This window comes from Canis lupus, chromosome 15, assembly GCF_011100685.1.
Source record: "Canis lupus familiaris isolate Mischka breed German Shepherd chromosome 15, alternate assembly UU_Cfam_GSD_1.0, whole genome shotgun sequence".
Taxonomy (NCBI): Eukaryota; Metazoa; Chordata; class Mammalia; order Carnivora; family Canidae; genus Canis; species Canis lupus.
In genome coordinates, this window is record NC_049236.1 from 14,431,333 (window position 1) to 14,458,011 (window position 26,679).

Here is a 26,679-nt window from a genome sequence, read left to right on the forward strand (position 1 = left end):
CTTGAATTCTGTATTGCTCATTTACTAGCTTATGTGACCTTGGGTAAGTTACTTAACTCTCTTAACTCTCTGAGCCCGTTTCCTCCTCTAAACTGTAGATATCTTTTTGAAATGCTGTGAGAATCAAGTGATAGACATACACTTGCATATTTATGGTACAGAAAGGCACGTGTGTATGTATTTATGTATCTTGGCATATGATATCAATAAATAGCCATTATTATTATCAACAGTGAAAAGATAGAAAAGAACTTGCAGTTTAGTTGCAAAGGAAGGTAAAGTAGTTGAAGTTTTTTTTTTAAGATTTTATTTATTTATTCATGAGAGACACAGAGGGAGGCAGAGACATAGGCAGAGGGAGAAGTAGGTTCCCTGCAGAGAGCCCGATGTGGGGGCTTGATTCCAGGACCCCAGGATCACAACCTGAGCCAAAGGCACTCAACACTGAGCCACCCAGGCACCCCTAATGATGAAGTTTTAATAGTAATATAAAATCACATTGTTTTGAGGTACAAGTGATGAGAACAGTGATTGCCTTCAGAGCACAGCAAAACTTTGTGTGCTGGAAAACCTTATAGTCATTATCTGCTGAGTGCTTACCAAGATGTACCAGGCACTGTTTAGTCCTTTTACATGTATTACCACATTTAATTTACATAATAATTTAGTGAAGTAGGTACTGTTGTAGCTATCCACTTTAAACAAATGAGGAAATGAAGGCACAGAGAAGTTGAATAACTTGCCTATGGCCATGCAGTAAGTGGTAGGGCAGAGATTCAAACTTAAGCAGTCAGAAAGACTTCTGACTGCAAAGCTATTGCTCTTAACTGTTATATCGTGCTACCTTCTGAATATCATACATATAGCTTACTTGTTCAGTCATGGATTGATCCAGGGGCCAAACAAGGTCATCAGGATTTTTTCTCATACTTTGTCTTTTGCCTTAGTTTTTCTCTGTGTTGGCTTTATCCTCAGGCAGGTTTTCCCTATGAGGTGGCTGCTGGAAGTCCTAGAATCACATATTTATAAGCAGCCTCAGTGGGAAGAAGAGAGAATCTCTGTTTACAATAGTTCTGACAAACTAGAATTAACTCTCATTGGGTCAGTTTAGGTATTATTCTCATTCCTGAACCAGTCATTGTGGCTTGAGGGGAGCAATAGGATATAATGGAATACTCTTACTGGCCAGGCTGGGTTGTGTGAATATTCACCTGTGACTCTGAGATGGGGGCAGGGAGTCCTTATCTACAGGGAACATCAGGTGCCATTACCAAAAGAATGAGAATGGACACGAGCTGGGCAAAAACAACAGATATCTATCATGTTAAAGTATTAGGACCATGCCCACATTATAGAATGCTTCTGCATGGTTCCTGTTTAAGCCTTAATATGTCAATATTTTCACAGAATTATGATGAATTATGACAAATTGAAATCACGTCTGGGTGAGATTCATGATAGCAAAATGCGTCTAGAGCAGGATTTGAAGAAACAAGCTTTGGACAACCGGGAAATAGATAAAAAAATGAACAGTATCAAACCTGATCTGATCCAGCTGCGCAAGATCCGAGATCAGCACCTTGTGTGAGTAGTATGGGCCTGTATGGGAGGAAACACCAGCACCAGATTACTGTGGGCTCTAGACATGTTAGAGATAAAAGAAGAGATTTGTAATTGAGAACTGGCTAGTGAGCTTGTAAGAATTTAGGAAGGTAATCCTGGCAAAATAGTTGGTGGTACCAGAGTTTACCTAAAGTCAACATGTGGGGCAAACCAGAATGTAGCATTCTAGACTTTAGTCCATACAAATGGGAAATCTCAGAGGGTGCCTGTGGTATGAGCCATATGGTGTAGCTTAAAAAATACAGGTTAATGTTTGCCTAAATAAAAAAACCAGAATCTTTTTTTTTTTTCCTTTTTTTTTTTTTTTTTTCAGAATCTTTGATTACATAATAGAACCGCAGAAATAGAAATTACCCCTTATGGGCACAGACAAGAACACTAATAGTGGGGGCCTACACATAAGTATACAGGACAGTCTCTTAAAGGGTTTTTATGTTTAAGAAATGAAATTCTATATTTCAAGTAATAGAAATGTGCCAATAGCAGGCATGCAAGATAATTTGACCTGAGGAGTAAAACCCAACTCTTTAATATTATGGAAAACTATATGATTTAGGAAGATACAGGGATCTCACTCAAAGATAGGTTGAAAGGTATATTATGAACAAGATGTTAGATTTTTAGGACAAATGACTGCCTTATAGAAGGAGAGAATCCATTAAAAGGAAAAATGTTAGGTTTTGTTCTAGGTAATGAATAGACTGGTTTATGGGTGACTTTCATGTGTGTAACACAACTTGATTCAAACTCTTGGTAGAAGGGAGTAAAGATTTCTGACTGGATTTTCCATAGACTTCAGGGTTTCTTTGTATGAAAAGGGACAGGGGAGAAAATAAAAGCTTAGAGGGAACAGTAGAGTAAAATTTAAGGTGGTAAGTTTTGGGGGCAAACAATTAGAACTGTGCTATACTGAGTAGTTTTTTTATTAACTCTTCTCTAGAGATCATTTCAGTTTGCTATTGTGGGCAAAAAGAAAGTCAAGCAAGTACACATAGCATACAGAAGAGCTTTGGAAACAAGGCAAGGAGGTACTTTGTCTAAAATCAGGGTGTGTCTGCTCTTGAAAAGCTTATGTGATTCTGCTCACATAAGAAGCTGAAGAAAGGCCCAAGAAGAAGGCTTATGCCATGAACCAAAGGAATGAATGGAAGCGCTTGTTTGCTCTGGAAAGTGAGGAGATTATTAAAAAATACACCATCCCAAGAGGCATGAATAAGTGTGGCAAACTAGACCTTGAAAGTTCCTTTAATGAGTTATGTAAACTAAATTAAAGAGAATTTAGATAACATCGTGGGTGATAAATCATGATCTGACAGTAAAGACAACTAGGGTGTTTAGGGAGAGATTTCTTGAATATCCACTATATGTAGATATAGTAGATATATAGTAGATAATGTTCTCAGCATTGGGACTAGCCATGAACAACAGGACAGACTGAATTAATTTCTTTCTTTTCTTTCTTTCTTTCCTTCCTTTTCTTTCTTCCTTTCCCTTTTTCCTTTTTCCTTTTTCCTTTTTCCTTTTTCCTTTCCTTTCCTTTCCTTTCCTTTCCTTTCCTTTCCTTTCCTTTCCTTTCCTTTCCTTTCCTTTCCTTTCCTTTCCTTTCCTTTCTTTTCCTTTCCTTTCCTTTCCTTTCCTTCCTTTCTTGATTTTATTTATTTATTCATGGGAGGTACAGAGGCAGAGACACAGGCAGAGGGAAAAGCAGGCTCTTTGTGGGGAGCCCGATCCCCATCCTGGGATCATGACCTGAGCCAAAGGCAAACACTCAACCACTGAGCCACCCAGGTGCCCTGGACCCCTTTCTTTAAAGCAGCTAAATTTTAGTGGGGGAGACAAACATAAGTGAAAATATAAAATAAAGAATTTCAGGCATGTACTAGGAAGATGATAAAATAAGGTAAAATATAGAGAATGAGTGACAAAGGGACTACCTTAGTTGGAATAATTAGGGTAGCCCTCCCTGAGGAGATGATGTTTATGATGAGACCTAGATGATCAGGAGCCTGGTTGGAAGATGGTGATGAATGAAAGAGTTTTCATACTCAAGTGAGTCCATGTCAGTGGAACTAAATGTAATGGTATATTGTTTTACATCTAAAGTATTTTTTTTTAATTTTTATTTATTTTATGATAGTCACAGAGAGAGAGAGAGAGAGGCAGAGACACAGGCAGAGGGAGAAGCAGGCTCCATACACCGGGAGCCCAATGTGGGATTCGATCCTGGGTCTGCAGGATCGCGCCCTGGGCCAAAGGCAGGCACCAAACCGCTGCGCCACCCAGAGATCCCTACATCTAAAGTATTGATATATTTTAAAATACTATGATTTGCCTAGTGATGAAGTAAATTTGTATTAATTACTCAGAGTACCATCCTGTATTTCTTGTGGCTGGCTTAGATGCAAGAATAGATCTTGAAATTGTTTTATAATGTTAATGTAGTGGGCCACACAGAATTGAGTCTTCTGGCTTAGTGGAGATTCCAAATGTGACACCATGGTCACAAAACTAATAATTTCAGAAACCGATGTCCCCGTGTGTTTGAGTGCAAGTGTATGTGTGCTTATGGTGTACAACCTCCTAGAAAAGGAACATGAAAAATGAGAGAAGTGCCTAATTTCAGGTAACTCCCCGTGTTTCTGCTTTTTTGCAGAAAGTTGGAGAAAAAGTTAAGGAAAAGCTAGCTTATGGAAATCCCTGGCCACTTTTAGTGGAAATGGGTTAAAATAAGAGGTTCCTGGACTCAAAATTTGGTTGGCTTGGACATGTCTACTTTGGGCAGAGTTTGCAGATACTGACACTGGTGTTCTCCCTCTGCAGATGGCTCAATCATAAAGGAGTGAGACAGAAGCGTCTAAATGCCTGGCTAGGAATCAAGAATGAGGATGCTGATGAGTAAGTTCTCTACCTTTCTAAAACCCCCTTTCAGAGGGTTTTATTCCCAGTATAAGACATAGGCCTTCTTTATACATGCTAAGTTGTCATCTGAGGACATTGAATCAAGAACTTTGCATCTCTTTTAAATTGAAGTGCTTGAAGAGTACCCTATAGGCAGTTGAGATCAGAGACCTGCTGAGCCATGTGAAACCTGGGTGTATAAGCATTGTTCACTCAGACATTCATGTGTCAGCTGATTGGAAGAAATGTGTGAATTTTGTGCTTTCTGTACCATAGTAAATAATGAAGTTCTTTAAAAATGTCCAAGTAATCGTAGTTTCACTTTGTCACTTCATAAAGATTTAGAAGAGTGTTTTATTCCTGATTTTGCTTTTAGATAGAAGTAACCTGATTGTTAGAATAATATTTTAACATTTAATTTTTAGGACCTATTTTATCAATGAGGAAGATGAAAACCTGCCCCATTATGATGAGAAAACCTGGTTTGTTGAGGATATCAATCGAGTACAAGCAGAGGACTTGCTTTATGGGAAACCTGATGGTGCATTTTTAATTCGTGAGAGTAGCAAGAAAGGATGTTATGCTTGCTCTGTGGTGTAAGTCTTCTTTGGGGATTTAACCTTTCGAAAATTTCTGCATTGATCAATAGAAACTCAACCCCTCATAAAATTTGGTTAAAATTATTTGAAGTACAGTAATGAGGACCCATGGCTTAGACCATTAATATTTGTACAAAGAAAACAGTTAGTTGCTGTAGGAGAAATGATATCTGAAGCTATTTGGGGGATTTTAATTTTGAATAGTAATCTGATTAGGCCCTGAAATGTTGCTTTTGGATTTTCAGGTATTTGTGAAAAGTAATGTGAGATCTTCAATTGTAAAGGTCACCTAAGGGGTGCCTGGCTGGCTCAGAGTGTGTGACCCTTGATCTCAGAGTCATCAGTTCAAGCTCACATTGGTCATGGATTCTACTTTAAATTAATTAAATAATTTAAAAATTTTTTTAAGAAAGATCACATAATTTTCTAGTAGTCTCCTACATGTCTAATTTGAGCTTCAGTGTTAGCTTAAGCAAAGCTTGATTAAAAACTTTTTTTACTTCAGAAGAAAAGCTGTCTAAATTTTGTACTTAAATAGTATTCTGTTGGGGTAGTGATAGAAAATTTTTTTTTTTTAAGATTTTACTTATTTATTCATGAGAAACACAGAGAGAAGACAGAGACATAGAGGGAGAAGCAGACTCCTCACGGGGAGCCCATTGTGGGACTCGATCCCAGAACTCCGGGATCACACCCTGAGCCAAAGGCAGATGCTCAACTGCTGAGCCACCCAGGCATCCTAATGTTGGTTATTTTCCATAAGATGATCTTATGTCTTTGTTTGGAAAAGCGTATTTTTATTAGTTTCCATTTATTTATTTATAAAGGTTTATTTATTTGAGAGAGGGAGTACTCAGGTGTGAGTGGGGAAAGGGGCAGAGGAAGAGAGTCTTCAAGCAGACTCCCTGCTGAACATGGAGTCTTGGGGTCAGATCCCACCCCTCAACCCATGAGATCATGGCCTGAGCTGAAATCACAAATCCAACACTTAACTGAACCACCCAGGTGCCCCTATTAGTTTCCTTTTAATGGAAAGTAAAATTCTGGGGACAGCTAACCATGTCTGTCACATTTTGCCTAAGTGTTGTGCATACTCCTCCATTAACAAAGATCATACTTAGAGTGAAGGTATAGTATGATTGTTAAAAGAGCAAGCTTTGATACCAGATATATTGCATTCAAATCCTGACTTTACTTACCAGATGTGTGATCTAGGGTAAGTTACTTAACCTTTCTTTGTCCAGTTTCCTTATCTGAAAAATAAGAATAATGATATCTGCATGAGGGTTTTTATAAGTATGAAGTGTGATAATATATGTAATGTGCTTTGATCAATGTTGGTATATAATAAGTAATTGTTATCTACCAATATTGTTATGATAATGATGCTACTGATGAGCATGACAGAAAGCAAGCAAAAATAACGAAATGATTTTCCCTTCAAAGAGGGCAAAGTTGGCAGCCCAGTGGCTCAGCTGTTTAGCGCTGCCTTCAGCCCAGGGCCTGATCCTGGAGACCCGGGATCGAGTCCCATATCAGGCTCCCTGCATGGAGCCTGCTTCTCCCTCTGCCTGTGTCTCTGCCTCCCACCCCCCCGTCACTATCTATCTCTCTCTGTCTCTCATGAATAAATAAATAAAATCTTAAAAAAGAAGCAAAGAGGGCAAAGTGGTGAAGGTGGACAAGAGACACTCATATTAACAGAGTGCTCAGTGCTTTACATGACACTGTGGTCTTAGTGGTCTATTTCTGTCATGGAGTCAGAGTTTGAATCCAAGTTTACCTGGTTTCAAAGCCCACACTTTTCTATTGCACTATACTTTCTTCATTTTACAATTAAATGTCCAAGATAAATAGAATTATTGTGAAATAGGTATCATTAATAGGCTGTACACATTAATTCTGGTGGAGAAGGAGGGGGTAGGGAGGTTTTGTGGAAGAGATATCATTTGAACTGGATTTTGAAAGGATGAATAATGGGATGCCTATGGGCAGGATACGGGGGAGGACTTGAAAAGTGCATTGGATTACTGTTTTGCAAAGATACAATTATTTAAATATATTTTTTAAAGATGTATTTATTTGAGGGAGAGACTGGGAGAGAGTGAGCTGGCAAGCAAGGGGAGAGGCAGAGGGAGAGGAAAAACAGACCCCTTGCTGAGCATGGAGCCTGCCTTGGGACTTGATCCCAGGAACCTGAGATCATGACTGAGCTGAAACTGAATCAGATCCTTAATGGACTCAGCCACCCAGGTGCCCCTACAATTATTTTTTTTTTTAATTTTTATTTATTTATGATAGTCACAGAGAGAGAGAGAGAGAGAGGCAGAGACACAGGCAGAGGGAGAAGCAGGCTCCATGCACCAGGAGCCCAACGTGGGATTCGATCCCGGGTCTCCAGGATGGCGCCCTGGGCCAAAGGCAGGCGCTAAACCGCTGCGCCACCCAGGGATCCCCGCCCCTACAATTATTTAAAACATTTCTTTTCTCTCTTACCTGGGCTGCTTAAATTATGTGAGTGGAAATGCCAGGAGAGGATGGTTCTTGCAGAGTATGAGATCTTTTACGAATAAAAAGAAAGAAAAAAAAAAGAATAAAAAGAAAGGAAATAAACCCAGTGCATTGGTACCCTCACTTTCCCCCAGGTCAATGGGGGTGGCAGCCTGTGGGTTAAGGCCTTGGCAGGTGGGAGGTGCTGCCCAGCAACTCAGCTAATTCCTGGGAGACCAAGGAGCAGCTTGAGTATCTTGAGGAAGTATATTCTTTTTCTCCTTCATTTAGCTACAGACTTCACCAGATTTAAGTCCACAGCAATGTGGATTTCCCTTGCTTATGAAAACCACCTGCAGTCGTATATCATGTTGGCATTCACACGGAGGATGGTTGGAAGCAAGAGAGTCTGGCATCACAAAGACTTCCACTTGTTTGCCAGCCATTCTGGCTTCAGAAAGCCTGCCTACAGTAATCTCCCAGTATACTTAGAACATTTGCTGAAGTAGGGATGTGAATATGTTCAGTTTTTTAGGAGATTCTTATAGTAAAATTAACATGATCATGTAGTAGGAAGTCATGCATGGAACTCATTTGTTTTTTTTGTTTGTTTTGTTTTTTTTATTAATACTTTTTTTATTTCTTTTTATTTTATTTATTTATGATAGGCACACAGTGAGAGACAGAGAGAGGCAGAGACATAGGCAGAGGGAGAAGCAGGCTCCATGCACCAGGAGCCCGACGTGGGATTCGATCCCGGGTCTCCAGGATCGCGCCCTGGCCAAAGGCAGGCACTAAACCACTGCGCCACCCAGGGATCCCCTCATTTGTTTTTCCATTTTAATTTCTGTTAATTAAATCATCAAAAAGTCTAAGAAGATTTTGCTAAACTCTATAACCTTCTTAGGCTAAAGACCTGCAGCCAGCAATGCCTGAATTCACTAGGTTAAGGATTCAGGTAGTGAGCACTTGTGATCCTTATTGGCATTTGGGATAAGAAATTTGATTAGGGCTAGAACTAGACAGATCAGAAAGGAAGCAGAAGACTTGAATGATATTATAAAACAACTAGACCTAAATAGACCTACCCAGAACACTCCCATCTAGCAAGAGCAGACTACATATTCTTCTCAAGTGCACATGAAACATTATCCAGGATAGACCATAGATTAGGTCACAGTCTCAATATATTTAAAAGTGTTGAAATCCCACAAAATACATTTTCTAACCACAGTGGAAAGAAACTAGAAATCAAAAACAGAAGGAAATTTGGGAAATCCTTAAATGTGGACAGTAAATAACACATTCCTAAATAACCAATAGATCAAAAAAAGAAAACAAGGGAAATTAGAAAATACTTTGAGATGAGTAAAAACAGAAACACAACTTATCAAAATGTATAGAATTTGGCTAAAGCAATGTTAAATGCTAAATTTATAACCATAAACATTTATGTTAAAAAAAGATCACATATCATTAAAGTAACCTTCCACCTTTAAGAAACTAAAAAAGGAAGAACAAACTAAATCCATGCAAAAAGAAGGGATAATAAAGATTAGAATGGAAGTAAATGAAATAGAGTAGAAAACAATTGAGAAAATCAGTGAAACCCTAAGTTGGGATGGAACAGAACTACAACCTCTATAGTTAAAATCCTCCCACCTCCATAGAGAAGACACAAATTACTAAAATCAGGATGAAAGAGGGGTCATTACTTATCGTCCTTATAGAAATAAAAAAAGATAACGAGAGAATGCTATAAACAATTATATACAAAAATTAAAACCTAGATGAAATGAACAAGTTCCTGGAAGCAAACCACCAAAACTGACTGAATTAAGAGGAAACAAAATTTGAATAGAACAAAAACAAGAAATTGGATTATTAATAATAAAAAATAAAGCTAACCATAAAGAAAAGACCAATTGTCTTCACTGGTGAATTCTACCAAATATTTAAAAAATAATTAACAGAAGTCCTGTACAAACTCTTCCAAAAAGAACACTTCCCCACTCATTTTATGAGGGTGATATTACCCAGACACCAAAACCAGACAAAGGTATCACAAGAAAACTATGGACCAATATCCCTTAAGAGCACAGACACAAAAATCCTCAACAGCACGGCCACTCCAGCACCATGACTAAGTAGAATTCATCCTAGGAAGACAAGGGTTGTTCAACATTAAAAAACAAAACAAAACAAAAAAAAAAACAATGAACGTAATATACTACATTAATAGAATAAAGGACAAAATGACATGATTGTGTCAAATGCTTTTTGTGATTCTATTGAAATAATCTAGTACTCTTTTATGTTTTTTTTTAATTTTTAAAAAGATTTTATTTTTATTCATGAGAGACCTGAGCCAAAGGCAGATGCTCAACCACTGAGCCACCCAGGCGCCGCTCTTTCATGTTTTAAAAAAAGTCTCAACAAACTAGGAATAGGAGGGTACTTCCTCAACCTGATAAAGGGCAACCACAAAAAACTCAGAGCTCATATACTTAATGGTGAAAGACCGTGCTTTCCCCTGAGGTCAGGAAGAAGACAAAGATGTTCCCTCTCACCACTTCTAATCATCATTGTACAGAAGGTTCTAGTTAGAGTAATTGGGCAAAAAGAAAAAGCATCCAGTTTGTTAAGGAAGATGTAAACTATTAGAGCTAATAAATAAGTTTGGCAAGGTTGCAGGTTAAAAGATCAGGGTTCAAAAATCAGTTGTATTTCTAAATACCAGTAATAATCTGAAAATAAGATGAAGAAGGCATGCTGTTTATAATATCATCAAAAACACCTAGGATTAAAACAAAAAGAAGTGCAAAATCTCTATAGTGAAAACCTATAAAACATCGTTGAAAGAACTTAAAGGAAAGACATCCTGTGTTCGTGGATTAGAAGACTTAATATTTTTAAGATAGAAATAACTTCCCCAATTGATCTTCATGTTCAGTGTAATCCCTATCAAAAATCCCAGCTGGACTTTTGCAGAAATTGACAAAATGATCCCACAATTTGTATGAAAGTACAAGGGATCCAGTACAGCAAAATGAGCTTGAAAGAATAGAAAAAGTTCAAGTACACTTCCTGATTTCAAAATTTAAAAACAAAGGTATAGTAATCAAATTGTGAGGTGTTAACAAGGATAAACATGTAGATCAGTGAACGGAATTGAGAGTCAAGAAATAAACCCTTACATTTATGGTCAGTTGGTTTCAACAAGGACCATTTGGTGGGGAGGATATAGTCATTTTAACACATGAAGCTGGGACAACTGGAAAGCCACATGGAAAAGAATAAAGTTGGACCCTTATCTCACACCATATATAAAGATTAACTCAAAATGGATCATAGACCTAAGGGTAAGAGAACACATAGGCATAAGTCCTTATGATTTTGGATTAGGCAGTGGTTTCTCACAAACCAAGAGCACAAACAACAAAAGAAGAACTAGATAAATTGGATTTCACCATAATTAAAAATATTTTATATCAAAGAGCACTATCAAAGTGAAAACACAATCCACAGAATGGGAGAAAATATTTGCAAATCATGTGTCTGTTAAGCAACTAGTGTCTAAATCATAACCCTTAATAGTAAAAGAACAAATGCCTCAACTTAAAAATTGGACAGACATTTTAAAAAATGGCCAAGGATTTGGATAGACATTTTTTAAAAATTCACCTACAATTAACATAGTGTTATATTAGTTTCAAGTGTGCTACATAATTCAATTCTATACATTTCTCAAAGTTTATCGAGATAAGTGTGCTTTTAATCCCCTTTATCTATTTCACACATCCCCCTACCCACTGTCCCTCTAGTAACCACCAGTTCTCTATATTTAAGAGTCTGAGAGGTTTTTTAGGTCTTTTTTCCCCCTTTGTTCATTTGTTTTGTTTCTTAAATTCCACATATGAGTGGGGCGCCTGGGTGGCTCAGGGTTGACATCTACCTTTGGCTCAGGTCGTGATCCCAGGGTCCTGGGATCGAGTCCTGCATCAGGCTTACTGCAGGGAGTCTGCTTCTCCCCCTGCCTGTGTCTCTGCCTCTTCCTCTGTATCTCTAATGAATAAGCAAATAAAATCTTAAAAAAGAAAATTCCACATATGAGAAAAATCATATGGTATTTGTCTTTGACTGATTTCACTTAGCATCATACCTTCTGGTCCATCATGTTGCTGTAAGTGGTAAGATTTCATTCTTTTTTTTATGGCTGAGTAATATTCCTGTGTGTGCCTGTCTGTGTGTATCTCCCATGTCTTCTTTATTCATCTATCTCAGTGGACACTCTGGTTGCTTCCATATCTTGGCAATTGTAAATAATGCTGCAGTAAACATAGGGGTGCATGTATCTTTTTGAATAGCGAAGGAAATCATCAACAGAACAAAAAGGTAACCTACTGGTTGGGAGAAGATGTTTGCAAATGATATATCCAATAAGGGGTTAATATCCAAAATATATAAAGTACTTTTATACCTCAATACACAAAAAAAAAACCCAAACAACCCACTTAAAAATGGGCAAGGGACCTGAATAGACACTTTTCCAAAGCAGACCTACAGATGGCCAATGGATACATAAAAAGATGTTCCATTACTTACCATCAGGGAAACATAAATCAAAATTACAATGAGATGTCACCTCACATTTGTCAGAATGGCTAAAATCAACACAAGAAACAACAGGTATTGGCGAGGATGTGGAGAAAAAAGCCCTTATGCACTGTGGTGGGAATGCAAACTGGTGCAGCCACTCTGGAAGACAGTATGGAAGTTCCTCAAAAAATGAAAGAATTGTCTTATGACTCAGTAATTGCACTACTGGGTATTTACCCAAAGAAAATAGACATTCCTTTAGAGAAGATCTTATAAATGGTCAATAAACATATGAAAAGATGCTCCATATCTTTAGTCTTCAGGGAAGTACAAATCAAAACCACAATGAGATACCACTAGGATGATTATAATAAAAAAAGATGGACAATAACAAGTGTTGACAAGGATGTAAAGAAATTGGAACCCTCATATGCTGCTGGCTAGAATATAAAATGGTGCAACTATTTTGGAAAACAGTTTGGCAGTTCCTCAAAAGATTCCATATGACTCAGCAGTTCCATCCTTAGCTCTCTATAGAGCCAAGAGAATTAAAAACATATGGCTATACAAAAACTTATACACAGATATTCAGAGCAGCATTATTCATAATAGTTGAAAAGTAGAAACAGCCCAAGTGTCCATCAGTTGATGAATGGGTAAACAAGATGTGGATATCCACACAGAACACCGTGCAGCTACAAGCTGAAGCATGGACACATCTACAGCGTGGATGAACTCTGAAAGTGTGCTAAGTTGAGACCAGTCAGGTAGAGAGAAGGTTGTATGATATCGGAGGTTTCCATTTGTGTGAAATGCCGGAATAGGCACATCCGTAGAGATGGAGTCATTAGTGTTGCCAGGGCCCGGGGGAGAGGAGTACCGAGTGACTGCTAATGAGTACATGGTTTCTTTTTAGGGTGATGAAAATATTCTGGAATTAGATAGCGATGACTGTTGCACAACCTTGTGAATATTCTAAAAATCACTGATTTGTATACTTAAAAAAAAAGTGTTCTCTTTCCAGTGCATTCTTGCCTCATGAAGATTCCGAGCTGAGTGATTAAATGCAGCCATCCATTTTAGTCCCACTGGGGCTTGGTGGGAGGCGAAGGATACCTCTGTGAGAAGTCTGTAAGGGGGTGAGGGGACACACATGGATGTAACATTTTACAGACAGAAGGCAAGGCACTTCTCCTCCTTTGCAGAAAAGTTGTTCAGACTTCTGGTCATTTGGGGTCTCTTTATCTGTTGTTACCTGCCTTAATTCCCTGTGGTGTTTGTGTTGTGTCTTCGCAGTGCCGATGGGGAAGTGAAGCACTGTGTGATCTACAGCACTGCTCGGGGCTATGGCTTTGCAGAGCCCTACAACCTGTACAGCTCCCTGAAGGAGCTGGTGCTCCATTACCAGCAGACGTCCCTCGTGCAGCACAACGACTCCCTCAACGTCAGGCTTGCCTACCCTGTCCACGCACAGATGCCCTCACTCTGCAGATAAAGAGGGAGTGGGAAGAGAGGTGGCTCTCTAGCATTTTTTTTTCTACAGTTTTTATTAGACTATGAGGGCATTCTTTCTACGTAGACTGCTTGTTTTGCACAAGAAGTGATTCTGTGAATGTGGAGAGGCCGAGCAGTAGCCGGCCAGGATGGGGGCACAAGAGGCCTTGAGGTTCTCTGAGACTCAGCTGTGCCGCTGCACTGACATAGGAAGCTGGAAGCAGATGTTGTTTTTTTGGAAAGTCTGTTTCATTGGGGTTTTTGTTTTGTTTAGCCAGGCACCCTCTACAGAACACATTAGGCTTGATGGGGGTGGGGGGTTATATCTGGAAATCTCTGAAAGAGTCCTCGTCCTCTCTTGGTCTTCGACTCTGAGAATGTGGCAGGGCATGGCTCCTGGGGAGTTCTGTTTTGATCTGACAGTCTCTCTCAACTTCCTCCCAAAACAAAGGCTGTTTTGGTTCTGTGGTAGAATGGCATTTGGTGAAAAACACAACCAAAGGAAAATGGGGAGACCTGGGATTTCATGTAGAGAATCTTAGTCAAGTACCTTCAACAGAAGGTACTTTATTAACTAACATAAGTTAGGGGTCAGCATCTCAGTAGCTCCTCCCTCTAAAGAAGCATTATGTTTAGAAACCAAATTGATCTCAGCAGAACAATGTTCGTTGCCAGACTAAGGTCTGACGGAAGAAGACAGCACTAGTATCTGAATGCACACTTCTGTACCAAAACTTGAAAGTGAAAGGAAAACTAGAATTGTTAGTTTTAGCAAACACTAAAATTGGTCAGTGTGACTCCTTCTGCCCTGCCCTTGTTTCTCAGAGATGAGGAATAGTGTTCTTTTTGTGGGCATGGTGAGCTTTGAATCATAAAATGAAGTTGGTGCTTGTGTGGTGTTTCCTTAGCCTAAAGAATGATCTGTTGTTGAAAACCTTTGTAACTTGTTTGTATGAGTAAAGAAAAGGTGCAATCCAGTGCTTTTAGATGGCTTGATATACCAAATAATGATATAGAACAACAGTCTTCTATGTGCTTCCCCAAATTTAAAGGCCCTACAGAAACTGTAAACGTGATTTCCCTTCATCTCCCTGTCCTTTGCAGGGTAGGGCTTAGGGGAGCCGTAGGTGGCTAAGGTTGTAGCAGGAAGGGAGCCAGACTGTTGTCAGGGACCTCAGTAATTCAGAGACTCGGAGGCTCTGGTGTCTAGGGTGAGGGTCATCCACGTTACCCATGTGCTTCAATGCAGTGGTTTCTGAAACTTTTGTAAGGAGAGAAAATAATGGCGTAGAGTTTAGACTGTTAGTAAAAGCCATCTGGAAGTTTTTCTCTTTGCCGTTTTTGTGAGCCTGCCATTAAGATGATGTGCACAGACTGTCCTCATGCTCCAGTGGCCCTGATTTTAGGCCAGGAATCTTCTGCTCCATGTGGTTTAAGCCTTCCAGCTGAGTGGAGTTGGAGGCAGGCTCTATTCCTACCTCCATTATGCCCCACCCCCACCAGTCAACACTCATTCGACAAATAGAGTTCAGCTGCCTCTGAGCCAGTGCTGGAACCATAAGAGGCTCAGAGTGAGTCAGCTGTTTGAGTCCAAAGCTGTGCAGTCAGGCATCCTGGCTGAACTAGAGAAGCAGCCGGTATCTGGGTCTTGGTACGTAAGGTTTACAGCTAGAAAAGCTCCAGTTTATGGAATGGAAGAAATAAATACTGCTTTCCCTGAGCACATATCTTGGTGACAGGGTCTAGAATGGACCATAACGTAACAATAGATTACAAATTTTGGAAAAACTGCCAGAATTACTAACAATGAGGATAGGAAGGAAAGGGCCTATCTTCGGCTTTTCTTTGGTTCCATTGCAGTTTCAGGATTAGGTGAGGCAGACAAATGAACCCCTCCCTCCAGTGTCATGTTCTGACCTAAGCCCTTAACTGAGAGCCAGCTGCACATCTCTTCTCCACATTGCCAGGTTGAAATCTTGCCAAACGTTTTATTGAGTAATGTTGGGCTAGTTGCTGCTGGATGGCCTTACACCTGGTGTTGAACATGCTTAAGCAGTTGGATGCTCAAGGTTGGGTGCAAGAAATCCCTTCTTTCTGGTACTAAAATTTAGTGTATTCTGACTCTTTTAAAATAAAATGGGAGTAAGGATACATGCCTGTGACCTTGAACCATGTGTCATTGCTCCTTTTCAGGCAGACATAAAGGGTGTGTGGGGAGAGTTAGCCCTGTCTAATATCTACACTCATAGACAAAAGCTGGCTTGTGGAGAAGGACTACTCTTTTTTAATCCTATATTCCTTCACTTTTTTTTTTTCCTGTTTTTCATTCTTGAATTTGTTGCTTTGTGGGAACTAAGGCCTAGGGATCATTTGAGAAGTTGGAAAATATCTTTTCTGACTAGTTGCCATATGATTTGCTTGATCCTGAGCCAGTGGAAATGGCATATAGGGACCAAACTGTTAACCACATGGAGGGGTAGCTCCTTTACTTCTGGGCCTTGGTGGCCTTTGTCGGAGTCTAGCTCTGTGTCCTGTCCCATGGTTTGGGCCCTGGGACTCTCTCTCAGCGTCCTAACTGCAGCCTCACTGAAGCAGAGAGTAAGAGGACAGACTGAGACCAGAGAGGCTCATTGCTTTTCTGGCTAGGGAAGCCAGCCACCAGCATGGAAGCAGCTTGAGGGTGGCTGAACACAGGTTCCAGGCCCATCTTTTCCAGGTGGAGACTTCATTACAGAACAATGCTCTCTGTCTCTTCCTGATCACAGATGCTAAATCTTGGCCATGACTCAGGACTGTGTAGGCTGTGTCCTTACCACCGATTTGGCCGAGGTTGAGGACTTCGTAACACCTCCCCTACTCCATCTCCAAGCCTTGATGGGACCTCCCACTTACTCTGGACCTCATGTGCTCTAAAGAAGCTTTGATAGCCAATGTGGTGTCTTCCATAGGTCTCCTCTTCTTGCTGCAAGGAGCCAGCCTCATGGGTCCTCTTGGCCAAGAATTGCATCTGGACAATTCCTGGTTTTCAAGGCGGTCTCTGTTGCCAGTTTAGACTCCAGAGTAGGCCTCTGTGAGGCTTCTGTGGCCTCAAAGCAGAGGGTGCAGATGGAGGCCCGGCTGAGCCCTCTGCTGTCAACTGCTCATCCTTGCTCTAGCTCTAGCTCTAGCCACTTGTGACAAACAACCTTGTTTCCTTACAAATTCCAGCATGACTTTGGTGCCCTGTTGTTACTTGTGAAAAATCTACTTTTCTGTTGTCTTTGATGTAGTAAAAAAAAAAAAAAAAAAATGTAGTTTACGTAAAAATATCTGATTCACAAAGAAGCCAACTATATGTCTTGTGTTGGGACAGTTCATAATGTAGTTCCTAGACCACTTTTGCAAATTGTTCTTGTCACCAGATGTGTTCAGACATTGCTGTGCAGTTGTGGGGGAGGGTGGGGGGAAAGTGAGGGGAGATACTTTTTTTGGTCTTTTGTTTTTTTTATCTTCCCCAAGAGGGGACAGTCTGGCCAACTTGCTCCAGTAATGCAATAAAGACATTGCAATAAAGCACCTTTTTGTCCTGCTATAGGGGGTGGGGGCTGCGGGCTGTGGTGGGTGGCAAGAGGAGGATTGGGTGTTGAAAGCTCTGAAACTCCCAAACCTCCTCTCCCATGAGCACCAAAAGATTGGTCCTGGGGCTGAACTGGGGCCACCAGAGATGCTCCTCCCCTGAACAAGAGAAAGTTGACCCTAACAGGCATGATGCCAGTATCTCGTCCATCCAGCACAGGACATAGACTCAGAAACTAGTCCTGAGAAAGTTGAACCTGAGAGCTGTTTCCTCCTCACTCCATTCTGGAGTTTTAGAAAGTGCAGCTTACTGATTCTCATCACATCTTTCTGCCCAGAAATAAAAGTGTTTTCAGTCTATTCTGGGGGCTAAATGTTTGTTGCCCAAGGCCCTTGTCACCCTCCTGCCACAGCACTTTAAAGTTTCTATATGTTAGGAACATAATTACCAAAATGTGACCACCTCTTTGCACCAGACGTTGCAGTTCTCACGCAGTCTCTCAGGCCCCACCCAGGTGTGTGGTGAATTATAAATCAGATTGGGTGCAGGAAGAGTCCATTGCTCCAAATTATCTTGCCTATGTCCTTTCTCCTCTCTCCTAAGAACTAGAGGATTTCCCCAAATCCCAAAAGTTATTCCTTCTCTTTGCATAGGACACTCAAATTCCTCTCTCCAGCCCAGTCCTGTCTTCTGAATTCCATCTGTTGGCTGGGTATCTCCACTGGGGCCTGGAGTGTCCTACAGGCACCGCGTACTTGTCTATGGAGAAAACATGCTTGGCTATGAATTCCCTTTTCTACCACCAAATCTGCGAACCTGCCTGTATCCTCAGAACTCCTCTGCTTCTCACCTGTTTTTTTTTTTTTTTCCACCTGTTGTTAAATTACAAATGGTAGCCCTCCCCTAACTGAAAGCCAACCTTTCTACAATACTGTATTTTTGTATCCTGTTTTCTCCCTCCTCAGGAATTTTCCATGATCAGTTATCAATTCTTTCGCTGTTGTTTTCTCTCCACCAGATTACCCATTGACATTTCAACGTGGTTGGGAGTGTCTCACTCCACTTGCCAACCCCTACTGAATCCTATATCTCTTTATCTCTTTGCCCCCCTTCAGAAGGGGGGGCAAACCTTTTTATAAAAACGGTCTAAATTTGTCTTTATTTCCTCTCCACCAGTTCAGTCCAGGTTCCACGAACCAGCTGAAGCTGTTCTCCTTGAGGTCTTCAGTAACCATCACCAGTGACCACTTGCCGTGAAAAACTGTCCTATGGACTCATGATGACTTAGCATCTGGTTTTCCTCTTAGATCTCTGACTGTTCCTTTGAGTTCTCATGGACGACTCTGGCTATCTTCTTCCTCATTGTCTTTTTCCCTGGCACTTTCATCCACATCCATGATTTAATCTATGATCTTTAGGCCAATTATGTCTGTTTTTGTTTCTCCTGCTCAATCCTCTATTGGGAGGTGGTACCTCACGGCATATTGAATCAGGGTCACCACCTGGCCCAGCTTCTCTTCCATTATTTCACATTTCAGTGGTGCACATATATGTCATTTGGTATGTAAGTCAGAAATGCATTCATCATCCTGGAGACTTTCCTCTGTTTCAGGTCTACATAAAACAACACCAACCCATATCCATTTTACTGTCAAAAACCTCACTTTTCCCCAACTTCATTGCTTTATTACTTTCTCTAACTTTAATACTGAAAAGGCCTCCCTTCTTCCATTCTTGTCCCCCTCCACTCCGTTCTTGAGATAACAACCAGTTACCTTTTCAAAATACAAATCTGAACCTGTGTAAAGTCATTAACTTTCAATTGCTCTTAGGATAATCTTAAAGCGTCTGGTTTCTCCTAGGTTTAGGATTTCATCTCCTAATTCAATTACTCTTTCCTGGCTCCTTCCCTTCAGCCAGGCCCAATGTCTTGGGTTTTTCCTCTGCACATATTCTCTGTACAATCACCGTCTATTCCTGTGGCCCTGCCATCTCTTTGCTAATGGCTGCCAAATCTGTGGCTTGTACACTTTCCGTCCTCAAGGTTGTCCTAGTCAGACCACTACATTGGGTCACTTCATCCTTTCTCTTTGGCCTGCTCATTCCACTGGAGCTTCCTTACACTGCAGCCAGCATCTTCCTAAAACATAAATATGATTATACCACTTCCCTCAGTTATCTTTCAGAAATTCTGCTCCCCTCAGGCTAATCTGGCAGTCTCTCAAAGGGAGCACCACTGGCACTCGGGCAGCTGCCTGTGCATTGCAGGATGCTTTGCAACCTGTGCCTACTCCCTCCCCCCCCACTTCCAACCCCGAGGGGGCAGGTTCCTTTTCAAACTGTTGATGTGCCTGCCCCACCTCCTCCACCTCTGCTGGGTAGCCAGATCCTGATCTACACGGGAGGCTCCCGCAGGCAACCAGTTGCCTGTGGGCCCAGCATCCGGTACAGGCTGGCTGAGGGTCTGCTGTCCGTGAGGGACTGAAGGAAGGAGGGAGTTCAGGAAGGGACTGAAGGGCCAGACAACTTGTGGTCTCAGGCACCATGGGCAGGGCACGCCCCCTGGCGGCCACAGCCTTCTCCGTGCAAGGTTACGGAAGCGGTGGGGTGCATGAGGCACCCAGCCAGTGGCCTGAGACATCCCCCACCCCTGCCCCTACCCCAGGCCTCTCCTTCAAACCTAAGCATTGGATTATGGGAGTTAGTGCAAGACCAGTTTGAAAAGGCCTGCGTCAGAGGTACTGCACCATAGCCCTACTCCTGGCTGGGCGATGCCAGCCCCGGACTCCTCCAGCACAATGACCCCGTAGACGTCCTCCCCACTCCGCCATCCACTCACCCACCTGCTGCGTGCAGTCCTACTCGCTGGGGGCTGCCCACCTCCAGGGGTAAGGAGGCCTGACAAAGGCCCAGGGAGGGCTCACTGGCTACAAACATGGTCAGGTCTGTAGTTTCATCTTAAGTGGGCCTTTTAACAAGTAACTAACGTCCCCAACCATTCAAAACTCTTCCCTCTCTTGGATTGTAGGAGTGGACTCTATTCTAGCTGCTGCTTCTAAGTCTTTCATTGCCTTAAATGCTAGTGCTCCTCCGTGTACCACTATTGATACACACTGATGGTTCTCAAATTTCTATCTTCAGTCTAGATCCCCACTGAGTTCCTGGCCCATGCATCCAGTTATCTTCTGGGTGTCCATCAAGTACCTCAAATATATCCAAGTTTAACTCCCCTCCTCCCTCCACCTTTTTTCCCTCATTTTCTGGCTATGAACCACTTCAAGTTAGAAGATCAAGGTGGCTTCTGGAGTCAAGGAGAAACCTAGGTTCTAATCCTAGTTCTGCCCAAGCTATGTCACGATCTGAAAACCTGAGGTCCCCCTTCTGTTAGGCGGAGATATTAGTTGCTACGTGGTCTTCTGTGGTTCCCCATCACCTATAGAAAGTCTAAACTCAAAAAAAAAAAAAAAAAAAAAAAAAAAGAAAGTCTAAACTCCTGGAAGTATTAAATATGGCTTTTGCCTAACTCACTTGACCCATTTCCACTTTGGCTTCAGTTCCTTGACTATACCAGGTATATGGTAAGTGCTGAACTCTTTGCCTGGGTACTCCTACTCTTCTAACCCAGCAACTACCACCTATCATCTGTTCTTCAGGTTTGAGCTCAGATGTCATGGTCTCTGGGAAGCCAAGTAGGGTAGGGCTCGGCAACCCTCCCGACAGGGAGTGCAAAGTGTGTGATTCACCACTGTATTCCCAGCAGCAACACAACCTTGAGGTACATTTGTGTTGACTGAAAGAAAGAAGCAAAAGACAAAGATGGTTTCCAAGAGCATGTATTACACAGGTCTGAGTGCAAGAAATGGCAAACAACTGCTATGTTTGCTTTAAAAGCTCATCAGGTACCAATGTCAAGTCCTGATGCTTTTGAGGGCCCCCTGGGTCTCGGCCCCTCCGGAGCGGGTTGGGCCCAGACTCCTGGGTGACGGGGCAGCTTCGGCATGGAACGTCCTGCCTCCTGTCACCTGAAGCATCAGGTACTTTGGTGATGCCCAGGGCTGGCTCCTCTTTCTCTCTCTCTGCACACTTGGGCTCCCATAGCCAGCTTTGGTGGGGAAACTCGCGAGGGGGACAGACCAGCCCAGGGGCACCAGGTGGCCATGACTTCCCCTCCTGTCTGGAAGACAGGCTCTCAGGGTGGGCTGCAGTTATGGTCTCCACATCCTGGGAGCTGGCCATCCCACCTCCCACTGTTGCCTTTCTGCTTGGGGATGCCCTGTCTGGATTCTCAATAAAAGATTTCCAAGACCATGGGCCTGGCTCTCCAGTGGTGGAGGAGGCAGCAGGGCGACTGGTGGGGAGAAGTCCTGAAGAGCTGGGACAAAGTGCTGTTAGTGCCTGGGTGTGGAAGTGCTGGGCCTTCCAGCAGCCTTCAGGAGGGGTGGGGTCTGCGGGTCCAGCCTCCCCGAGCCCGGAGGCCGCCGATGAGCACCTGGCAGCCTCCTCAGAGGCCTGTGGGGCCCCAAGTCTCCTCTGGGGGACACTAGGGACTTCCATTCCGGGAGGCTTCAGGGTGACCTCTGTCAATAGGCCTGGGACCATCGGGCCCTGGCTCTTGGGGTCCCTGGCCAAGAAGGCATCCTCTTCCTCACCCGCTCCTCTGAGGGGTGGGACCTGGCCCGCTGCAGGTGCTGGTGCTAAGCTCAGCTCCTGTGCACCTTGGCTGTTCTCGGGCCCCTCCTCGGCGTCATCCTCTGAGGAGTCCACCTCACGGATGGCTTCCTGCTTCTGCAGCGACTCTCGCCGTTCGGCTCGGTCCTGTCGGAGGGTGCCTAGGGCCCACGATGGAGAAGGCTGCAGCACCCCCTTTCCTGGCAGTGGCCCCTTCCCAGACAGCACGCTTCTGGTCCCGACTGCCTCCAGAGGGCCGACTTCCCTGGGCGGCAGTTCCTTCTTTAGCTCGGGGTGGGGCAGGTCAAGGCTCTGCTTCCGAGAAGTGGCTAGCTTCTTCTCAGAAGCAGCAAGTGCAGCCGCCAGTTTCTCAGCTGACTGTACTCTCTTGAGTAGTGGTGAGCGGGGCGGCTCCGCACTCTTGGGCCGTGAGAGCTGCCTGCCCAGGGGCGGCGACAAGTGAAGCTTGGCGGGAAAGGCCTGGGCTCCGTGGCCAGATAGGGGTGATGGGGAGCGCTGGGGTGAAGCTGCTGGCGGTGGGGAAGGGGTGTGGGCCAGTGGGGACAATGGGATGCTGCCGGCCGACTTGCGCCGTGGAGAGCGGTACTGGCGCTGGAGCTTGGGTGCCAGGCCGTGCAGGGAGCTGGGCCGTGTGTGCCCAGAGCCGGCTGGAGAACTGGGCACGCTGGAGCTGGGGGAGCTGCTCTGTGACGAATTCCCTCCCACTTCGCACATGGACAGACACACAGACAAAGGCAGAGCAATGTTAGCAGACAGACACGACTGCGGGCGAGACAGGCCTAGCCCTGGGATGTCCCAGGATCAAGGTGACCCCACCAGTGATCCAGAGTCCAAGTTACAGAAAGTCCTTCTCCAGCCCTGTCCCCTCCTCCCTGAGACTGCGGGGGTCTTTCGGGGGTGGGGTGAGTTTCAGAGTGGGACCACGGAGAAGCACAGAGGGGCTGCCTCTGCCATCTGCGGGGAGTACTTCATACCTGAATGCACAGCATCGGGGGTCACTCGGTAGCCCTGAGTGGGAGACCGGGGGGAGAGGCTGTGGCTGTGTGTGGGAGAGCCGGGCCCGCTCTCCCCTGATGATAAGGATCGGTTAAGGGAGGAAAGGCTGCGGCTGGTGTGCAGCAGGGATGCCTGCTTGGTGATCTTCCGGAACAGGGAGCTCCTTTTTCTGCTGCAGAAACAAGGGTGTCACAGGGCACAGCATATACCGACCGGGTCCAGACACCAGGGACCCCAGGACACACTAGCCCCCTCGTGGCTCAGTCTGGCTCACCTTTCTTGCCCATCTTTGCCCCGGCTTCGCTTACTCCTCCGGGCCATCTTGGCCTTGTAGCTGCCCTTCCGAGCTGGCCCCACTTTAATGGACGTGTTCTCCAAGGGCGTGGTTGAAATGGACACTTTGTTTCCACTCTGGGGAACAGAGCAGGAACCCAAGCTAAGGCAGGGAAGGTCCTCTTGCTCCCACCCTTACCCTTGGCGTGGCTACACCACGCCCGAGCTCTTGCCCTTGCACCCACAAGTCTGAACCGCAGGCCTGCCTTCCCTCCCCACAGATTAGGAAATGGCTCCAACTTGAGCCTGGGTGGTTTGGGGTTGAGACAGTAGAGAAGAGGTTCATCTGTCTTGTTCTTCGGTCCTATCCATGTCTCAGAAGGATCCCTGGGCCTTGGTCAGTGAGGATGTTGCTTTCCCGTGAAAACCCACTGCTATGGGTACGCATCTCTCCCAGTCCCCTATGGCCAGTCACGGACTCACCAGGCTGGGGACATCTAGGGACCCCAGAGGCACAGCCGGCACTAACCTTCAGAATCAGCTCCACCACCTCTGTGTGCACCAGCCCGTGCACAGGCTCCCCATTGACGTGAGTGATGAGGTCACCCTGACGAAGCCCCGCCTCACTGGCTGGACCGCCATCCTCCACGTGCTGCCCCAGGGGGAGAACAGTCCTCAGCCTGGAGCCTGAGCGTGAAGTATGGGGCCTGCTGCCACGGTGACCCACCTCCCTTGGACCCCTGAGGATAGTGTGGGCAGAGACAGAAGCAGGGACAGGCAGGCACTGGCAAGGGGAAGGCAAAGGAGTGATGAAATCGGGAGACAACAGGTCTCGATGGCCAGACATACCCACACCATGTGGTGCACAGTGTAGACATCCGAGTCACCCATGTAGACACGGATGGCTCGCAGGGTAAAGCCATACTTCTTGCCAGCTCGGTGGATGATGATGGGGGGCCTCGAGCTGCTGAGGGCTGGCAAGAAGTCCCTGCTTGGAGAAGAGTCCCTGGATGATGGGTTGGATGACTGGGAATGTGGGGACATGGGGCTGGCCAGTGGGGAGCAGGTGTGTTCTGGAGAAGGAAAGACAGGACTGAGCAGGCCAGAGGACCCGAGCCTGGCTGTACTCCCAGCCCCACCCAGGCCACTGACCCCAGGCCACTGTCGTCACAGGCAGAGCCCAAGCCCAGGGATGCGCTCCCTGCAGACTTGGAGCAGCAGAGCTCCTCACATGCGCAGACCCTCCCCAGGAGGCGATGGCAGCTAGCAGAGTGCGTACTTGCATCCATCAGGGGCCACAGATGTTCTTCGTCCATGTTCAGACATCGCCATGACCCCATGAGCTACCACTACTGTTTGGATGAGGAACTCAAAGCTCAGAGGTCAAGCAATTTTGTCAAAGAGCCACTTGGTGACGGAACCAGGATCCGAATGTAAGCTGCCTCAGAACTTGTGCTCCTTACCCAGCGCCATCCTGTGGCACATGCACACGCCACCCAACATCAAGGCACAAGGCACAGCTTTACAGACCTCTGGCCTCACAACCAGGAGGCTCAGTGACACAGTCTCCCGGATACCTGCTCCTCAATACACAATGCCCAGACTCCTGCCGCAGGCCCACAGAGATTCCAAGGCCCCTCCTGCGAGCTTTAGCTGAGTTCCCTGGGGGCCCTACCTGCAGGGATGAGGAGGGACAGGGTTGTGGCTGAGGCAGACTTGATCACTTTGTTGATGGGGCGAGTGGTGCGCTTTTCCACAGAGTCCCCGGAGAGCAGCCGGTGGCGGGCCCTGCGTACCGCCAGGTCACTGATGGCCTTGGCCGCCGCTCCCTCGGTCGGCTGTGGGGTCCCACGGCTTCCTCGGGTCTCCACAGCTGTGGGCCCAAGGGAGCAATGAACCATGCTATGCAGCCGAGCCTCCCCACCCTGCCTGCCTGCCGTATCCTCTGTTCCAGGCCCTCGGGCCACCTGCGGGGCCACACCTGGGCTGGAACCGGAGCTCTGGCCAATGGGCTCCTCGTCTAGCTTCAGCCGCCGCTCCACTGTCCGTTCGGGGACGGGCCCAGATACCCCTTCTCCAGAAGGGGGTGTCAGAAGCCATGTACCCTCCTGCTGCTGTCTCCTGGGGGTGCTGCTGGCCTCATCGGGGCCCTCAGGGAAGCGAGGGGCATCCAGGAGGCCTGAGCAGCGGCGTCGCACCGTCAGTGGAGGGCTTGAGTCACTCTCCGTGTGAGAGGACTCGGACACTGACAGCCGCTTCCGCAATCTGAGAGACACGAGGCCCAGGGTGAGACACAGGCAGTTTCCCTCCTCCAGCCTAGGCTCCCATAGGGGCTCACAAGGGTTATAAGTCACAGAACCTTTTTCCTCAGACATTCCTCTGGAAGTCATGCTGTGACGCCCCCTCACTGTCACCAGTATTCTGCCCGCATCCAAATCCCACCCCCGATCTATAACAACGAGGGTGAGCTCTGGGTGCTCACATCTCAGGGGAGCCAATCACCCAGCTCCGGTCTCGGCCCTTCAGCCCTGCCAGGCCATCAGAGCGGTCGTCCTTCTCCTCGCTCAGGCTGCGCTTGGTGGGGGCTGGTGCCCGGCGCTCCTCGAGCAGTGAGAGCCGCTCCATGCTACTATACACCTGTGGGCACAGGGTCTGCGCTGGGGACAGGCCCCGATGGCCACACCTCCCTTCTGACACCCAGGAACTGGAACCAGTTCTCCCCTTCCCTCTTCCATACCAGGTGACCCTTCAGGGCCTGTCAGGCCGGAAGGGCGTCTGGGTATCTCATTTGCAGGTCCGGCCCCATCCCCTGCTCCTCCCAGCAGCCCCAGCCTGCGCCTGCTCTGTCGCACCTTACTGAACCTCGGAGAGCACGAGGAGAACTGGCGGATCTCCAGGCAGCCATCCTCACTCGCTTCGTCCTCGTCCTCGGAGTCCACGTGCTGGTAGCGCTCTGAGCGGGCTGGGTCAGACACGCAGGACAGGTCCCCTCAGAGCCCCTGGGGTGCCTCCTTAGGACCCTTATCAGACCTTGCTCCTGATGCCAAGTTCAGGGGCACAGGTGTTTCTGGGCAGACAGGTAGGATACCCACTCCTCCCTGTCCCACCAGTGGCCTTACTGTCAAAGTAGCTGGTGTCATCTTCTGATTCCAGTTGAGGAATAAATTCAGCCTTCTGGCGAAGAAGTCCTGTCCAGTCCAGACCAGTAAAGAATGAGTGCTGCTTCACCTCAGTGGCACTGCCTGTAGACAGGAAGGGTGTGGGCAAGGGCTCGGGGTGAGCCGCGTGGAGTCCAGGCCAGCAAGTCCAGTGAGAGCCGAGACCTCAAGAGGCCAGTCCTGAGGCCTCAGCTCCAGCACCTTCTTGTGCCCACAGGAGCAAGGCGGTCTCAGGATCAGACACGCTGTCCACACCTGAAGCCCCAGCTTCCCGGATACATGAACTCAATCTCCCTCTTCCCTC

The 26,679-nt window shown here is 45.4% G+C and overlaps 2 protein-coding genes across 17 annotated transcripts in view; one reads left to right on the plus strand and one right to left on the minus strand.

Annotated features, from left to right (window-relative positions):
* The window catches only part of LOC100856339 (phosphatidylinositol 3-kinase regulatory subunit gamma), a 139,631-nt gene extending 122,607 nt beyond the window's left edge, over nucleotides 1–17,024 (plus strand). For all 6 annotated transcript variants that reach the window (XM_038558194.1, XM_038558196.1, XM_038558195.1 and 3 more), the window contains 5 exons: nucleotides 1,408–1,584; nucleotides 4,444–4,518; nucleotides 4,947–5,117; nucleotides 13,506–13,723; nucleotides 16,469–17,024. In XM_038558194.1, the coding sequence (XP_038414122.1) occupies nucleotides 1,408–1,584; nucleotides 4,444–4,518; nucleotides 4,947–5,117; nucleotides 13,506–13,704 (622 nt within the window). In that variant the 3' untranslated portion in view covers nucleotides 13,705–13,723; nucleotides 16,469–17,024. The remainder of the gene's footprint in view (nucleotides 1–1,407; nucleotides 1,585–4,443; nucleotides 4,519–4,946; nucleotides 5,118–13,505; nucleotides 13,724–16,468) is intronic.
* Nucleotides 17,025–21,076: 4,052 nt separating this feature from the next.
* MAST2 (microtubule associated serine/threonine kinase 2) overlaps nucleotides 21,077–26,679 on the minus strand; it is a 208,477-nt gene continuing 202,874 nt past the window's right edge. For 9 of the 11 annotated variants that reach the window (XM_038558184.1, XM_038558182.1, XM_038558185.1 and 6 more), the window contains 10 exons: nucleotides 26,337–26,459; nucleotides 26,070–26,179; nucleotides 25,700–25,854; nucleotides 25,199–25,482; nucleotides 24,893–25,090; nucleotides 24,067–24,290; nucleotides 23,747–23,869; nucleotides 23,219–23,355; nucleotides 22,923–23,116; nucleotides 21,077–22,652 (listed from right to left, as the gene is read on the minus strand). In XM_038558184.1, the coding sequence (XP_038414112.1) occupies nucleotides 21,133–22,652; nucleotides 22,923–23,116; nucleotides 23,219–23,355; nucleotides 23,747–23,869; nucleotides 24,067–24,290; nucleotides 24,893–25,090; nucleotides 25,199–25,482; nucleotides 25,700–25,854; nucleotides 26,070–26,179; nucleotides 26,337–26,459 (3,068 nt within the window). In that variant the 3' untranslated portion in view covers nucleotides 21,077–21,132. The remainder of the gene's footprint in view (nucleotides 22,653–22,922; nucleotides 23,117–23,218; nucleotides 23,356–23,746; nucleotides 23,870–24,066; nucleotides 24,291–24,892; nucleotides 25,091–25,198; nucleotides 25,483–25,699; nucleotides 25,855–26,069; nucleotides 26,180–26,336; nucleotides 26,460–26,679) is intronic. The other 2 variants (XM_038558183.1, XM_038558188.1) reach the window with 1 other exon arrangement.